The 18,608-nt window shown below is 38.4% G+C and overlaps 1 protein-coding gene across 9 annotated transcripts in view; it reads right to left on the reverse strand.

Annotated features, from left to right (window-relative positions):
- The window catches only part of CHD2 (chromodomain helicase DNA binding protein 2), a 149,133-nt gene that overhangs the window by 87,063 nt on the left and 43,462 nt on the right, over positions 1–18,608 (reverse strand). For all 9 annotated transcript variants that reach the window (XM_033188901.1, XM_033188906.1, XM_033188900.1 and 6 more), the window contains 6 exons: positions 17,118–17,204; positions 15,382–15,443; positions 6,744–6,851; positions 4,676–4,816; positions 2,610–2,743; positions 1,516–1,741 (listed from right to left, as the gene is read on the reverse strand). In XM_033188901.1, the coding sequence (XP_033044792.1) occupies positions 1,516–1,741; positions 2,610–2,743; positions 4,676–4,816; positions 6,744–6,851; positions 15,382–15,443; positions 17,118–17,204 (758 nt within the window). The remainder of the gene's footprint in view (positions 1–1,515; positions 1,742–2,609; positions 2,744–4,675; positions 4,817–6,743; positions 6,852–15,381; positions 15,444–17,117; positions 17,205–18,608) is intronic.

Genomic DNA, 18,608 nt, shown 5'->3' on the forward strand with positions numbered 1-18,608 from the left:
CACATCCGCCCCTTGAGTAATCTTTACTAGTAATTAGGCCAGAGATTTTACCAAAAAAAAAAAAACCACTTTTAGAAAACACTGAAAACCTTACACTCATAGAAGGATATACCAGTTACCTGCCTCTCTGATGTGTCCTGTTTAAAAAGAGACCTAAAAATAACTATTTTATGTGATAGATTCATGTGACAAATTCACACATTTAAACAGATCAGGAAAATAAAACTATGCCTTTTCTCATATATGTATGGGTTTTAGGATTGATTAAACATGACTTTTGGAAAACTAGTTATTCTTAGTACCAAAACTTTTCAGATGACAACAGCAGCAACTTAACATTAGAATTATTGTATTTCAGATGACTTCAAATTTGTAACTGCTTTACAAGCCTACCTCACCATCTAAGGGGTATATATTTTCAGTTTTGAGTCAAAGGAAAAACATGTAATTTACTAAAGTAGCACATTTTGCACAGTAATAAAACCAGAATTACTGTCCACATTCCACACACAAAAATAGGCTGATCACACCACACAGACAGGTATGTCTTCAGGCTGAACTTGATACCATTATTACCCAGTTTAGGTTTGTGTGTGGTATAGCTCCACATATTTCCCATATACAACACCCAGACATTCAAGGCTGTAAGTAAACTAAACACACGAGGACTATCACAGTTTTAGTTACCTAATCATTTCCTTCACATCATTTCTGCAAATTGTATAAAACCAGAATGTTTTAATTGTATCATAACCCAGAGAGTTCCAGAATATTCTTTCCTTTTTTTTTTTTTTTTTTGAGACGGAGTCTCGCTCTGTAGCCCAGGCTGGAGTGCAGTGGCCGGATCTCAGCACACTGCAAACTCCGCCTCCCAGGTTCATGCCATTCTCCTGCCTCAGCCTCCTGAGTAGCTGGGACTACAGGAGCCCGCCACCTCACCCAACTAGTTTTTTGTATTTTTTTAGTAGAGACGGGGTTTCACCGTGTTCGCCAGGATGGTCTCGATCTCCTGACCTCGTGATCCGCCTGTCTCGGCCTCCCAAAGTGCTGGGATTACAGGCTTGAGCCACCGCGCCCGGCCCAGAATATTCTTTACATCTAAGCCACCCCAGCCTAACTACAGGAAAATAACAAGGTGCTTAAGAGAATGAGCTCTGGATTCAGGGTGTCAGAATTCAAATCCTGAGTCCACCCACAGAATTGCTGTCTGCCGTATTCTCCCCATCTATAAAACGGGTAATAACAGTACAAATCTCATGCATTTATTGTGAAAATTAAAGAATGTGTGAATAATGCTCCATAAGCTAGTTAACTCCAAAAACTTGGTAGTCATATATAAAAACATAGTATCTTCTGGTCACAATCTTATAAAATAGAATTGTAAATGGCTCCATGTTTAGATGATCAAAGCAAAATCTGAGATTCTAGATAGCTGTGATCTCCATGCATTATTTTAAAACCTCCCCTTCCCTCAGGCTGCAAATATATTTCTTTAATCCATGATGGAAAATGTACCATTGTTTGATTTCATCCTCTTTTTTCTTGAAGTTCTCTAGTTTTTTTAGGCCCTTCACTTTCTGTTGCTGTAAGGATTCTTCACTCTCCCATGTGCTGTGGATGTAAGACCAACCCTTCCACTTGATGAGGTACTGGATTTCACCTTCATCCTTTTCAGTGTCAAAGTCACCACTAGGGTCTCCATTAGCTTCAATCGCATACACAGTAGTAGAAGCTCCAGTGGCTGCAAAAGGATTAAGTACACTTGAAAGAGAGTATATTACACCAGATATTAAAAAGCTTCCCAAGAAAGCAATTCTCTAAAGACTCCCTTTTTGGATGAAGCATCAAAATAGTCCAACCTGAAATAAGTACAAACTCACAAACAGCACAGAATGGACTCAATCATAAATTGCAAGTATTTTAAAAATGTAAACCCAATTTTTACATATTCCAAATTTTGCAGGTGAAATCAAAGAAATCCCTTATCCAAAAACAATAAAAACAGAGCAGTAACATCCTTTTGTTTTGGTCCCTTACTAACTCGTTAAAACAAATCCCTCTCTCCAAGACTAAGGATAGAATATCAAAATATCCTCCTCCAACCTCCCCTACTCGAAGTCCCCTGTTAACTCTCTTAACCTCAATAGAAGACAGAATGAAGAAGAAAAAAAAAACGCCAAAAGAAAAAGCATTTTGGTATTTCCTTTACGAAAGTTTAATGCAACTTAGTTATGAGATACCTAAATTAGATATTTAAAAATCATCAATAGTACCAAAATATTTATTTAACCAGTTTGATATTTTCACAAGGAGATTAAGAAACAAATAACCAAAGATGGATTTGCTTAATGTGAATTAGCAGGTGTCTCTGCTATATCACTGCTTTATAAAACATTGACACTTATCTATACTAGCTTAATTTAAAATCTTAAAGACATAATGGACACATTCCTTTGTCCTCAGCTCTGAAACACTGGGTCAGAAAGACTTCTACATATCACAACAAATACAGCAGTAGACTAAAATTCATCACATCAGAGCTAAAATACCTAAAATGTGAGCCTTACTGAGCATATATAAAATGCAATTTGCTCCCCAAATACACATACCTCCTTTCTTTCCCAGTCTTGAATCTAAGACCTTTTCAATAGTTTCACTATTATCCTGCTGTTCATCAACTCCTTCTCCAGTCATTTCAATGAGATCATCTGAGTCAGTCTCAAAGTCATCATCTTCTTTGTAACTGCAAGAGGAATAATGCTGAATGAGAAATGATCTCTTCAGAATTAAACTGCCACACATAAGTATCACTAGAATAAGAAACCATACTCTTTTGGTTCCAAAAACATGTTGTTTTATAGATCTGCCATTTGGTAGGTTCAAAGCTTGTTTTTTTTTTTTTCCCAAAGAGCTGATGCATGCTCCTAAGCAACTGTAGGAAGTCTAACTCATATTTGAAAATAAAAATGCTATATTTATACTAATTTGTGTAAGCAAGATAAAGAAAACTATAAGGATACTTCTATTTTTTTCATTTTTTAGTATCAGATTATTATGCAAACAAGCAGACTACCACAAAAGAAGAAAAAGCATAATGGAAGAAAAAATGTGCTGCTATTTCATCAGGCAAAAAGAGAAGCAATATTTCTAAAATTAAAAATTTCAACCCTGTTTGTTGTCTCCCAGTAACAAGAATATGAAATTTAAGAATTCAAACTGTTGGAAGCTTCAACAGAAGTACTTGCTGGTTTACAAAACGAAAAAGGAAAAACTTTGGCTAAGCGTGGAGGCTCACACCTGTAATCCCAGCACTTTGGGAAGAAGTTGGATCACGAGGTCAGGAGTTAGAGACCAGCCTGGCCAAGATGGTGAAACCCCATATTTACTAAAAATACAAAAATTAGCCGGCACAGCAGGTGCTTGTAATCCCAGGTACTCAAGAGGCTGAGGGAGGAGAATCACTTGAATCTGGGAGGTGGAAGTTGCAGTGATCTGAGATCGTGCCATTGCACTCTAGCCTGGGCAACAGAGCAAGACTGTCTCAAAAAATATATATATATATACACACATATACATATACATATATATATACATATACATATATATATACACATATACATATATATATTTATATATATGTAACTTCCCATTTAACAACAAATGATTGAGTCACAAGAAAGAAAAACAATCCTGGATGTAGTACAGTTATAGTAAGAAAAAGTGCTAGGCTATATACTAGCATACTCAAAGCCTAGACCTAGCTTTGGAATTATTAACTGGATACACTGAATAAGTAACGAATATCTCTAGGATTCATTTTCACCATCTCTAAGAACAAAAGAAGTCTGTAAAATCTAAAAAAAAAAAAAAACTTGATTTCTATAAAGTAAACTACTAGTGTTTGCATATATCTGTTCCTTTATTTCGTTTTTCTTTTTCTTTTTGAGACAGAATCTAGCTTTTTCGCCTAGGCTGGAGTGCAGTGGCACAATCTCAGTTCACTGCAACCTCCATCTCCCAGGATTCTCCCACCTCAGCCTCCCAAGTAGCTGGGAATGCAGGTGCATGCTGCCACCACACTTGGCTTTTTCTTACTTTTTGTAAAGACAGGGTCTCACCCTGTTGTCCAGGCTGATCTCAAACTCCTGGGCTCAAGCAATCTGCTTGCCTCGGCCTCCCAAATTGTTGGAATTACAGGCATGAGCCACTGCGTCTGGCCTATTTCACTAATAATAATTCCTATTAATGCTTCATATCCTATTAGTACTTGATAAAATTAGATTCAAGTAGCAACACATTAAGTTGAATCTCAGAAAAATGTCTGTGACTCAAAAGAGCAATTCAGAAATAGGAATATAACCCAAATATCTTTAATGAAAAAAAAGTTATGAAATGAAGATAATGCCACTAAGTCACCATTGGACAGGAGGTGAACTTGTGGTGGTTCTTTAACAAGAATGAAGGCTTCAAATGAGCTATTGCTACTCTTTTCATATTCCCCTTGGCTCAATACCATTCTTTTTGCAAGAAAGCTAACCAGATTTCTGAAAACAACTTCAGGACATAGGTTGTTATTTTTATCTATTAAGTGCACAACCCCGAACTTATGAGAACCAAACTCTAACCAACTACTTTATCACATCGCACCAGTGAAACATTCTGGGGCACAACTTACCTAACATTTTTAGCCGCTCTTCGACGAGTCTGCCTTTTGGGAGCTTCATCGTCATCATCATCCTCATCAGAAGAATCTTGCTTTTTTCTCTTTCCACGCTGAGTCTTAGGCTGCTTTTTAACACGAGGTTTGGGCACTGTTCTAAAATGAGAAGAGAAACAAATAGCTAAGTCTTCACTCTATCATTTGGTGTCTACTTTATATTACAGTATTTCCCAGAGCAGTGGTTCATACATCAGAATGTAACATTTCACTTGGGGAATGTTAAACATGCATATTCTTGTGCCCTACTCCCTGAAATTCTAATTCACTAGAAATTTGGATTTTCAACAGGAGGGTCATTCTTTCTAATGCTGATAATCCTCAATCATTTATGGGAAAGAATGTGAATATTTCACAAATGTTCATCAGGATGACCTGATATAAAAACACACACACAGCATTTTGTTCATGGTAGTATCTCTTTGGCAGGCAAATTGGAAATAGCTATCAAACTATTTTACTTGTAGGAATTAACAGTTTTACTTGTAGGAATTAATCCTACTGCTATACACCTAAACAGGCATAATAAAGTATTCACTATAGCATTATTTGCAATAACAAAACATTAGGAAAACTCTAAATATTCTTCAACTAGGAACTAAAGAGTACCATGTACTCATTAAAAAAAGAGTTTTCTGTATACTAATATAAAAGGATTTCCAGGATAAATAAACCTACAGAACAAGAAGCAGAGGATGCTATTGTCTGTGTGAAGAAAGCAACGCACAAGAAGTAACTATACATAAAGACTACCTAAGAGACTGTGTGCCCTGTCACAGAATTAACTTCAACAGACCAGGGAGATGGCCAGGACTGAAAGCCACAGTCTAGAAGCTCACATAAGGAAATCCCCAAATATTCCATCAGTGATAAAAAGGTGAAAGAAGTAAGACAGGGAGAGAAATGAAAACTCATGATCACATTTATTATCTCTTTCTCTCATACCTCCCATACCTTTCTCATAACCAAACCTAGACAGATGATAAAGGATGTAATAAATAATGAGTAAAATTCTAAAAGATAGAACTGGTGTGACATTTCAGTCCTGAAGCTTACACTGAGATAAAATAAGATAAAATTCAGTTGACAAATTCCCCTGCTGGGGTTGGGGGGTAAGCACAATGTCCTAGGCCAGAGGTTAGCAAACTTTTTCTGTAAATGGCCAGAGAGTAAATACTTTAGGCTCTGCCAGCCAAGAGGCAAAATGGGGCAAAACGTCCTCTATGTAATGAAAGAAAATAATTTTTCACAAAATTTTTTATAAAATTCAAAATGAAATAATCAAGTACATTTACTGCTATGTATCTACTAATGAGAACAGAATTGTTTTTGAGGGGATAACATTTCACTTAATTGGAGTTCAAATTTAGTGCTCTCTATCCTTAAACTGTAAATTAGAAATATTCATCTATAAAAACTATTCTTAGCTCACAGTCCATATAAAAATAGGTGGTGGATTAAACTTGGCCCAAAGGGCATAGTTTGCTGAGCCCATTCTAAGCAATACTATAAGAAGGTAATTTTCCCTGGGGCCTGTCTTCTGACTCCCTTTTCCTGTCATCACTATCTTAGGCTGCCATCTGTCTGATCGAAAATTAGCATAATTTGCTGCTATTTCAGCCTACCTCCTTCTCTACACAATCAGATTCTTTGTTTAATGTTATATAGATTTTACGAACAAGGTAATAAACCACTCAAGTATGCTTTAAGCCAGGCAAACAGTGTTTTAAACAATTTGTTCTCCCAAAAAGAGACTGTACCCTGGCCAAACATATAAGGAGTTTTACTAAAAACGGAAGACATGTTTGCCCCATGATAGCTAGTCTGTGAACTAAGAATCAGTAACACCTGCAGTATAGGCTGGCTGAAGTGAACCACAGACATCTAAAATCCAGAATCAAAACACAGTGTATCTCATTAAAGCTCTCATTCTAGCGCGACACCATCCTTCCCATCCTTCCCATCCTTCCCAATCTACGGCAGATTAAGCTCATCCAGAAGTAGAGATTTTAAGCAAACAGTGCACCTTCTGGGGACAGGTCTTCTGGCTTTTACTTTCTTTTGCTCTGGCTCACTCTCTGCACTGGTGCCTTGCTCCTGTTCATCTTCTGAGGGTTCCCGTTTCCATTTTTCTCTGTGATCAAAGCAAAACAAAATAATTTTTTTCTAAAAGAATCCTTGAAGATAAATGATCCAACAAAACCAATTTCAATGTTACGATCCAAAGGGCAGAACATGCATATTTTAGATATGCTAAAAGAGATTCTAGCTCCGTTTAAACTTGAATTGTGATCCTTCCTGGACTACATAATATCTATTCCTATTTTATCTCCAGTAACAAAAATAAATAAAAATGGATATATATTTTTTTAAATTTACTGCTATTACTGACAAGACTGAAACCACAACATGCACAAGATCAGTGGTTCCAAAACTTTAGAATGTATCAGAACCACCTAAAGGACTTGTTAAAAAAGATTTCTGGGCCAAGTGAGATGGTTCATGCCTGTAATCCTAAAACTTTGGGAGGCCAAGGCGGGAGGATCACTTGAGTCCAGGAGTTCGAGACCAATCTGAGCAATACAAGACACCTCTCTACAAAAATTAAAGTTAAAATTTTAAAATTGAGACAGGCCTGGAGGAGTATGTCTACAGTCCTAGTTACTGAGGAGGCTAAGGAGGCAGAAGGATCACTTGAACCCAGGAGTTTGAGGTTGCAGTGAGCTGTGATTTTGCCACTGTACTCCAGCCTAGGTGATAAGAGCAAAACCCTGCCCCCATCTGCCCCTCCCCCACAAAAAAAATGTCTGGGCCTTGGAGTTTCTGATGCAGTAGGTCTCAGGTGAGGCCTAAAAAATATGAATTTCAACAAATTCAAATAATGTTGGTACTGGGTAGAAACTCTGAGAACCACTATACTAGATATTGTAAGTCTTTAGAATACATTTAAGGAAACAGTCCCTAAAATTATTTTTCAAAAATAAACCTATCATATAACTAAATAATCTGTTCAGCTACAGATGTAGTTTTTATTAATTATTAGATACAGTAGATGTTCCTTTCCTCCTTGAGATCTTAGAAGGCTTGAAAAAGCCATAACCTACAGGTGTCCTACTACCCCAAACAGTTTTAGTTTACTTGAAAATCAAACAAGATATTGCAGGGACCTCACTCATTTCTCACCTGCAGGGAAGAGGAAAGAAACGTAAATAGCTGCTGGGCATGAAATACCTAGAAAAAAACTGACAGGCAAGTGCCTGGGGTTTCTCTGTAAATAAAACAATACCAATTTGTCTATGGGTCACTTTATAGGGAATGAGGTCATACTAAAGACAATAGCTACAGAACTGCAAAGTCAAATCAATATTCTTCATGGGAGAATAGGTCAAAGTAACAGTGAAAGCTTACTAAAAGGAGGTGGCTGATCTGCAGATTGAGAACCTTTCTAAAAGCTACAACAGTCACCCTATACCTCAATTGGTAGAGACCTTAGGGGGAAAAAACAACAATTCAGGCCTTCCATGGACAGTCAGCAGAGCGCTTTTATGAATATCACTCAACTTCTACTAGCACTGCGTGTTTTCATATGCATTTCCCCAGCAGATGGCTCCTTGTACACCAACCAAGCCTTTTTGTTCCGACTTTGTACCAGAGATTAGCCAAAGTCAGGCAAATGGAGATGTTTCTTTGTTAGGATGAAAAAAAAAATGAATTAAAGAATGCACAATCAATCAGTCAGACAGGTAGGGGTGCTACTGGTAAGACAGAAAGGCCTGTTAGTATTGCCTAATATCCTTCAGTCTCTTTAAAACAAAGACCTTCGCATATACACTCTGGACACTGGTCTAATTCTGCTTCCCCGGAGCATAGTACAATAAATGTTTGCTAAGAATCCAAGGAATATAAGGTGATCACCAGGAAGGAAGAAAGGAAGATGTTTACAGTAAGTGGGAGACCAGCATATGAGTCTGCAGTCTCCCTTAGACCAAGTCCACAACAGTTTACCCCTCAGAGGGAGCTTATACAGTCACACTGGAGACAAGGAGAAGCATGCTTGAAAGAATATGAACAGCTATTGCTTCAGACAAGAAAGATCCAGTCACCAACAAATTCTAATTACCGTATCTCCCCCAGGAATTGAGAACCTAAACCAGGGCTACCAATGAGGTCCACTTCTACAAGTATGGGAGACAGCAAACACAGAGAATGGATGTGTTGAGGCTAGAGTTTTCCAGTTAGATTACAGATTTAGACTTATGAACAATCGGGAGACTTAGAATCTCCCAATATAAGAATGCAAAAAAAAATTTTTTAAACTTAGCAAATCAGCTAGTCTAAAGCTCTCCTCCCAGAGAAGGAAACTGAAGTGCAGTGAGGAAATGAGTTGCTTGGCCATATCACCAACCCTCAGCCCTGCTACTCTCAATCATAACTCACTGAGGACCAAAGAATCAGAAAACATTAAAGCCAGGCTTACACATCCTAGGAGTATTTGAAAAACTCAGTGTTTAAAAGGCCTAAGTGTGCATGTATGTATATTTGAAACTGGTTGGATTCTTTCAAGTTTTCTTTTAATTTACAAGAACAAGAAAAAAGATAGTAAGGACCAGCAATACTAAGTCACTGTGAAGAAAGGGTGAAATGAAAAAGGTGACTGAGCAGGTTACAAAGAAATTACTTTCCATCCCTACAGATGCACAAGGCTCTCCCACATGTGAAACTGCTGTCCTCTCCTACATTACTGGCCTCTTATAAAATACAAATCTTATCAAGACTCCACCACTAAGCCATACATTGTAAGGCAGGCTACAATAAAGTTTACGACACAAGATCGTGCGCAAAAAAATGTGACTTGGAATCAACCCAAACGTCCATCAATGATAGACTGGATTAAGAAAATGTGGCACATATACACCATGGAATACTATGCAGCCATAAAAAAGGATGAGTTCATGTCCTTTGTAGGGACATGGATGAAGCTGGAAACCATCATTCTCAGCAAACTATCGCAAGGACAAAAAACCAACCACCACATGTTCTCACTCATAGGTGGAAATTGAACGATGAGAACACTTGGACACAGGAAAGGGAACATCACACACCGGGGCCTGTCATGGGGTGGGGGGAGGGGGAGAGATGGCATTAGGAGATACACCTAATGTAAATGACGAGTTAACGGGTGCAGCATACCAACATGGCACGTGTATACATATGTAACGAACCTGCACGTTATGCACATGTACCCTACAACTTCAAGTATAATAATAAAAAAAAGAATACAGACACACACACACACACACACACGCACACGTGTACCAAAGGAAACATAATATCCAGCTCAAGAGGCCATTAACAGAATCCCCTAGATACCGTAAAAACACAAAATTCAACTAAATTTTTCCCAAAATTTTGAGAATTAGGGAGAAAAATACCAAGATTTAGCCAAAAGGCCGCAAGGCAATGTAAATAGACATGGAAAAAGTCAAAATGCAACTTAAATGTATATAATTTTCTTCCTTTATTGGGAAAAGATGGTTGGCTAGACACAAATCCTAAGATAGACAAATCAACTCTAATCAACTATAAAGTAGGAAATGAACAAAAGCTACTTTTAAATATAATGAGCCAGAACTTTGACCAAGAGTTGGTAAGGCTTGCTATTAACTGTCTGTAAAAAAGAAAACTCCTTTTTCCTCCACTTAGAAGACATCTGGAAAAGAGGGAAGTAGCTACTTTTGTTTCTTCAATCTTCAGTAGATTTCCCCAAGAAAGGATGCCTTTCATAAAAATTCCAATGATCACAGGAAATCTGAGGCTAACAGTGATTCCCTTCCACTGTGTTACAGATATGTGACAATCTCCAATTCAAAACACTGGAAAAGGGCCGGGCACAGTGGCTCATGCTTGTAATCCCAGCACTTTGGAAGGCCATGGTGGGAGGATGGCTTGAACCAAGGAGTTCAAGACCAGCCTGGACATCAGAGTGAGACCCAGTCTTTACAAAACATTAACAAATTAGCCTTGTGTGGTGGTGTGCGCCTACTAGTCCCAACTACTTAGGAGGTTAAGGTGGGAGAATCACCTGAGCCCAGGAGGTCAAAGCTGCAGGGAGCTGTGAATGTGCCACTGCACTGCACTCCCACCTAGTAAGAATAAAATGCTGTCTCAAAAACAACAACAAAACAAAACCACCAGGACCAGGAGTCAACAAAAATCTTATGCAACACTGAGCAAATTTGGATAACATTAACAGGTAATGCACGAAAAAAAAGTTCAATCAAAACAGCATGAGTTGGTTAAATAAAATTCAATGTTTTGTTTGTATGACTCTAAGTCAGAGATACAATCTCAGATACTCACAGGGGCCAGATGAGAACAAAATGGAGAACTCTTGGCCTGTCACTGTTACATAAGCCAGCATTACCAAATTTTCTCAAAAGAAGCTAAAAACACAGATTGTTATGCACCATCTCTCAATTAAATGATGCCAACTAATTTTTTTTAATTTTAAATATTGTGCAGGTACACTGTGCTATATAACTTCTTCCAAGCTTTAAAAATATGAATACAGCTGGATGTGGTGGTACATGCCTGTAGTCCCAACTACTGGGGAGACTGAAGCAAGAGGATCACCTGAGCCCAGGAGTTCAAGGTTGCAGTGGGCTATGACCACACACCTGCACCAATAGAGTAAGACCCTGTCTATTTAAAAAAAAAAAAAAAAAAAAAAGGCTGGGCGCAGTGGCTCATCTTGTAATCCCAGCACTTAGGGAGGCCGAGGCGGGTGGATCACCTGAGGTCAGGAGTTCAAGACCAGCCTGGCCAACATGGTAAAAGCCCATCTCTACTGAAAATACAAAAATCAGCTGGGCACAGTGGCGCATGCCTGTAATCCTAGCTACTTGGGAGGCTGAGGCAGGAGAATCACTTGAATACAGGAGGCAGAGGTTGCAGTGAGCTGAGATTGTGCCATTGCACTCCAGCCTGGGCGACAGAGTGAGGAGTCCATCCCAAAACAAAAAAACCTAATACACAGATCTCTTTATAATTCTCCAAAGAACACAGCCCCTCGCAAGGCTGCATTCTTCAAAAACATCAATGTCCTAAAAGCAAAAGAAGGCTGTGAAAGTGCTCCCAATTAAAGAAACCAGACATGTCCTTTGCAGGGGCATGGATGAAGCTGGGCATCATCATTCTCAGCAAACTATCGCAAGAACAGAAAACCAAACACCGCATGTTCTCACTCATAGGTGGGAATTGAACAATGAGAACAGCTGGACCCGGGGTGGGGAACATCACACACCTGGGCCTGTCGTGGGGTAGGGGGAGGGGGGAGGGATAGCATTAGGAGATATACCTAATGTAAATGATGAGTTAATGGGTGCAGCACACCAACATGGCACATGCGCTATGTACATGTACCCTAGAACTTAAAAGTATAATAAAAAAAAAAAAAAAAAGAGACCAGACATGCAACTAATTGCAGTAACTGACCCTAAACTAGATCCTGTAGTAGAGATGGAAAAATAAAAAATATTATGAAAGACTTTACTGGGTTAACTGACAAAACTGGAATATGAATTAGACAAAAGTATATCAGCAACCAGGTGTGGTGGCTTGAGCCTGCAATCCCAGCACTTTGGGAGGCCAAGGCAGGCTGATCACGAGGTGAAGAGATCGAGACCACCCTGGCGGACATGGTGAAACCCCATCTCTATGAAAAATACAAAAAATTAGCTGGACGTGGTGGCACATGCCTGTAGTCCCAGCTACTCGGGAGGCTGAGGCAGGAGAATGGTGTGAACCCAGGAGGCAGAGGTTGCAGTGAGCTGAGATCCCGCCACTGTACTCCAGCCTGGCGACAGAGCCAGACTCCGTCTCAAAAAAAAAAAGTACATCAGCAACGTTTTAAACCTAAGTTGAAACTGTACTGTACTGTGCTTATAAAAGAGAATATTCTTATTTTTAAGAAACATACCTTACATATTTAAGGGAAAGGGGTAGAAGGTAAAATTCTATGAATTTTGGTCTCAAATAGTTAATAAAAAACATTATGTGTGTATATATACAAACATACACAGGCTGGGTGCAGTGGCTCACGTCTGCTAATCTCAACACTTTGGGAGAGCAAGGTCAGAGGATAATTTGAGGCCAGGACTTTGAGACCAGCCAGGACAACATAGTGAGACCTCTATGTCTACAAAAACACAAAAATCAGGCATGGTGGCCTTCGCCTGTTGTACCAGCTACTTGGGAGGCTGAGGTAGTAGGATCACTTAAGCTCAGGAGATTGAGGCTGCAGAGAGCCAAGATTGCACCACTGCACTCAGCCTAGGCGACAGAGCAAGACCCTCTCTCTTAAATAAATAGCACCCACAACAATAAAGCAAATGAAGCAAAAATGGTAACCTGGGTAAAGTATACAAGGTGTCCTTTGTACTGCACTTTCATTCTTGCAACTTTCCTAAAGTTTAATTCTAAACCAATTTTACAAACTTGTCCCTTCTTAAAAACTCTAAAATGTGTGAATAAAATCTGAAGGGTTTCAGAAAAGCGTTTCTTTGTGCCAGTATTTCAAACCTTTCACTCTCTGAGTGAGTTTCTCTCAATTCTGAAATGCATGGGCCCACACATTAGGTTATGTTACACTTGCTCAGCTTGGATCACGGAAGCCTCCTAAAGTGCTGTGCCTTGCAACTTGAGTGTTAGCAGCTATAAGACCTCCTCTAATTAATCTTTCAGGAATCTCAACTGGTGACTCAGGGGAAGAGCTCTCTATAAATCCACAATACTCACCAGCTGGCCAGAGAATAGCAGAAAGGAAGACTAGCCCAGTGTCCAAACACACGAACATGAGGGGAACTTCCTACCTCAGCCCAAGGCAGTTCCTATGGAAGAGCCCTAGGGTAGGGAAGCAATATGAGAAAGAAGACAGATCCCACTCTACAAGGAACTAAGAAGTCCTACTCAGGAAAAGAAAGGTCCACATATGCTACTGAAGGTTGCCAACTTTGGGGAATTCTTAAGACTGTTAAGTGGTAGGGCACAGTGGCTCACACCTGTAATCCCAGGAGACCGAGGCTGGAGGACTGCTTGAGCTCAGGAGTTTGAAACCAGCCTGAGAAACATAGTTGAGACCCTGTCTCTACAATAAATTTTTGAAAACTTAGCTGGGCATGATGGCACACGCCTGTAGTCCCAGCTACTCAGGTAACTTAGGTGGGTGAATTAAGTCCAGGAGGCCAAGGCTGCAGTGAGCTGAGATCAAGCCACTGCACTCCAGCCTGAGCAACAGAGTGAGACCCTGTCTCCAAAAAAAAAAGGCTGACAGGAATATGAGCCAGAGTAAGTGCAATGTATTATACAGTGACTGAAAAAAACACTGGCTTCTGCACACACAAATAAGGCCATTAAAATAGGAAGTCAAGAATTCAAGCACAGCACCATTTAACTTGCAGTCAAGAGACCAAAGGAATGTAAGCCAGATAGTGAAGTAAGGATTACATGTGTTGATTTCCCAGCGTGTAATCAAGGTGGACATTTCAGGAAAGATACTCAAAAGGTCATGAGACCAGTAGGCAGATAATAGTCTCCCAACCAGACCATGAGACTGGGGTAGAACAAAAGCCTTCTAAGATGACAAGTGCAGTTTGCTTACAGTTACTATTTCTCCAAAACACAAATGAAAACTGAATGCACTCTAGCAGGGCAATATTAAGTACCTGACTTTTCTGTAAGGCTCTGTAATACCCTACATTTATTTAATGTCACAAAATCTTAGCATAGTTTCTAATAATCCTGTTGGGGAGACAGTATTAGTTTTTTTTGGAGATGAGGAAATGGGTTTTAAAATCTCAAATGACTTGCCTTAGGCCACTTACTAAAGATTAATAATATTTTCCCACACAGAATATGTACCTAGAGCTCTTAATAGAAGCCATGGACAGTTGTTTTAACATGAGAACCCCTGAACTGGTATACAAAGTTTTGAATACCTACATTTTCGAGAGAAGCTATAGAACTCAGATTGTCAACAGGATTCACACCCTCTCCAAAAAATGACTTTAAAAATTATTTCTCCAAAAAAAAATCAAATAATTTCGTATCATATAAATAAGAACTTTTTAAATTAAAAAATAATGAACATATAAATCTATGTTATAAAGAAACTTCACATTAAGTCCACAAATTAAATTTTTCTGGCTTATGAACTGCAATATTAAAATTATACAGAAACAACAATATGTAATTTCTTACCAAAATGGATGTTCAGCCAATATAATTCTGCCATAAAAATGGCAAATCTACATTTGTTCCTTGCTTACTACAACACCAAATACCTCTGTACTTGTTATTTATATATTTTTTTCTGAAAAAAATCAATGGGCTAATTGGGTTAACCCGATGGAAGAAGCTGAGATTGATCCCAAACAACAGCCCGAGTATACGTGGACTCCTTCCATGTGTTAAACTGAGAATCTTGGGTTTCCAATGCTGCTGCTGCTATTGCAACAGGTCAGGGTAGATAGTCAACCGAGCTAGTAAGAGAGACAGAAGCAGACTAAGGGACCTGGAGTAGACTAAAGACACAATGAAGGCAGTCCTAGAAATGCTGACAAGTTTGAAACTACTAGATTGAATAATTTCCCCCATGAAAGACTTACTGTTTTTTCAGCTGCCTCTGGCCTCTTCTTTTTGGGCTCCCACTCTCAGACCCGCTACTTGCCTTCAGTGTGTGAGGGGGGAAAAATGATTACAGACTTTAATTCACAGTTCTTAGGGACAACACTATCTCCTGGATCAACAATCTACTCAATATACCATTATTCAGTATGAGCTTTTAGACAGAAAGAAACCTAAGCACTTGCTTGGTGGAACTCCCTCTTCTTTTGATTTGAAAATTAATCTATCTCTGCTATTACTGACTTATCTCTAAAGTCAGGAAATATTTATCTCAGCTTGACTTCCAGAACAGCAATATCCAATAACTTTCTGTAACGATGTAAATGTCCCATATCTACAATGTCCAATACAGTACCCGTCAGCCACATGTGACTACTGAGCACTTAAAATGTGACTGATGTGACTGAGAAATGGAATTTTTAACTAATGTGAATTTTAAAAGCCACATGTGAGCAGTGCGGACCATACTGGATACTGCAGATTTAGAATATCAAATAAAAATGCCACAACATTTAGTCAGTGTGCCTTAAAGGCACCAAATACTGAAGTATTCATTTTAGACTCATTTAAGAGTATGTTCACTCATGAGCCAACAGTGCTCTGCTAACAGCACTAGACCAAGGAAAGTTTACAGTCACAGACATTTCAATAGCTCTTTCTCTCCAAAATTAGGGAAAATAGCAAACTACTCCTATTGCTGTTAATCTTGTACCCTACAGAGAATGTGTTCATTAATATATAAAAGAGGAAAAGATTTCTACAACTATGTGATTGGTTTTAACACACATGGCTCAGTAACCTAGTGCTAGACACTATGGGAAACAAAAGCAAAGGCAAACCAGCTCAGAGGTCACTGAAAATAAAACCACAAATGTAATGCAGATGTTAGGATAAATTAGATTTTTAAGGTACATTTATTTAAAAACCCACACCCAACTCACTGACCTGTGGCTATCAATATTTAACTTTCATCAGAAGTTCGTTATATAGCTAAGACTAGCAAAGTCCTCCTAAGAAAGCAGAAAGGGGACATTTCATTGAGACAAAAGAACCTCTCTTCAGGATCTAGTCTATAAATCTAATTCAGAATAAGAATCCACAAAAACATCACACAAAATGAGAAAGGTGAAAGAAGTCTGATTCTATAGACAACCAAGCCTGGTATAGAATATCAATTTTAAAATCACCAATCTACTCAATCTCTCACAATTAAGTATGTTTGAAACTCATTATATCTCACACTAAAAATGAGCAAGGAAACCAAATTTAAGAAGTTAAATAAAAGTAGATACATTAATTAAGCACTCCCTCCTCTTTCAGGAACAAATTCAAAACTTTCTATTGCTATTTGTTTACCAAACAAGTTACCCATTTAATAAAAATCTAGGAGATTTAGAAAGTTAGGGGCTTAAAAAAGTAAACTTCTCGCTATATAATCAATTTTCACTATGAGAAACAACCTAAAAAATAAACAATTTTGAGGTCAATTCTGTATAATACTCTACTAAAAAATTACTATTATATGATCTTTCTGGTTAGATTCTTTTATTTGATTATTAACTTCTTGCCTTACTGTATCTGTTCGTAGATAGCTCATATTAGAGTCACTTAACCCCCATGCCTGAAGTTCAGTCTTTTTAATGGTAACATATACCACAGTCAGAAAGAATGAAGATAGGGAGTTTAAATGCATGCCCTGAAAACATTTTTTCCTTACCTCTTCCTTAATATTAAATCGTGATGGTTCTTGCCTGCTTCGATTTGACCGCCTGACCCCATAAACATCAGGATATTCTTCCCACATCTGTAAAATTAAGAGACCATGCATTAATCTTTTTTCTTGACCCCCATTATTATTATCAAACATTTATTGCAATGGAAAAGAATTCAAGTAACCAAATATCAAAAGAGTTGTTTTGCTAGTTTTATTTATTTTGAAAATAGGCCTATTATTCTAGGAAATATTAGTTTAACAATGTCTTCATTACTTAATAGCTATAACTCTACATGGTATACTGCTTACCCATCATTAAAATATAAACATACAGCTGAATAATATGGCAAGGTAAGACAGCAGCTGCTTCCACTAAATTTTAAATTCCCTACTGCTTTGAGTTTCAGTCTTGACTGCACTAACCCACCTGTGAAACTGAAAATACAAGAAGCAAAGCCCCCATTAAGTCTAATTATTTAATTCGAATCAGGAATTTTTATTTTTCTTTAAGTTCCTCGGTCATGTAACATCCCAGATAAATGCAGATGAGGCATTGCCAACACACAGCTAGAAGTTCTCAGAAGGAGAACCACTGCCACCCTTTCTCTAATACATCTATTTTTATTCTGTAGCAGTAATTAGTCCTTTGCCTTTAAGACCTGATTTTTGTAGACCTGTAACAACCTTTAAGATCTGCAACAATCCTCACCAGTGATTTAAAAAATTTAAAGGACAGATTAGTTGAGGAGAAAAATCATTTTCACTTTCTTACCCGGAGATAACTACTACTAAGTATACTCTGTATTCTTTTAACAGAATCACATAGCAGCAAAAGGAATTTGAATGGATTGTGGAACACTGACATGAAAAGGTATAACAGAAATTAAGCAAGTAGTAAGAGCTGAGATGAGAAATATGGGTTATCAAATCACAGGTGACAGCTAACATCATGAGAATATTTGGAAAAGTAAGGCTCAGAACATGCACAAAAGAAGCCACTAGCTGATACTTGTGAAATGTTTGCATTTAAAAGGGTAGGGCCAGGCATGTAATCCCAGCACCCTGGGAGGTCTATCTAGACCGAAGGATGGCTTGAGTCCAGGAGCTCAAGACCAGCCTGAGCTACATAGGGAGATTCTGTCTTTACAAAAAATTTTTAAAATTAGCCAGGTGTGTCAGTACGTGCCTATAGTCCCAGCTACTTGGGAGGCTGAGGTGGGAGGATCACTTGAACCCAGGAGATCAAGGCTGCAGTGAGCTGTGATTGTACCACTGTACTCCAGCCTGGGTGACAGAGCAAGATCCTGTCTCATCTTTATGAAAAATGATCCAAATGTCACTAAGAAAGGACATTATCAACAATGACTTTAACAACAACAACATAAAAATGATGAAGTAAGCTGAAGCAAGGCTTCAAAAGAAAAGAAGATGGCCCAGGAATAGGCATTTTACAACTAGAATCCAATGTAATCACGTAATCCCAAGTCCACAGAT

Source organism: Trachypithecus francoisi, unplaced genomic scaffold (assembly GCF_009764315.1).
Source record: "Trachypithecus francoisi isolate TF-2019V2 unplaced genomic scaffold, Tfra_2.0 Lachesis_group3, whole genome shotgun sequence".
Taxonomy (NCBI): Eukaryota; Metazoa; Chordata; class Mammalia; order Primates; family Cercopithecidae; genus Trachypithecus; species Trachypithecus francoisi.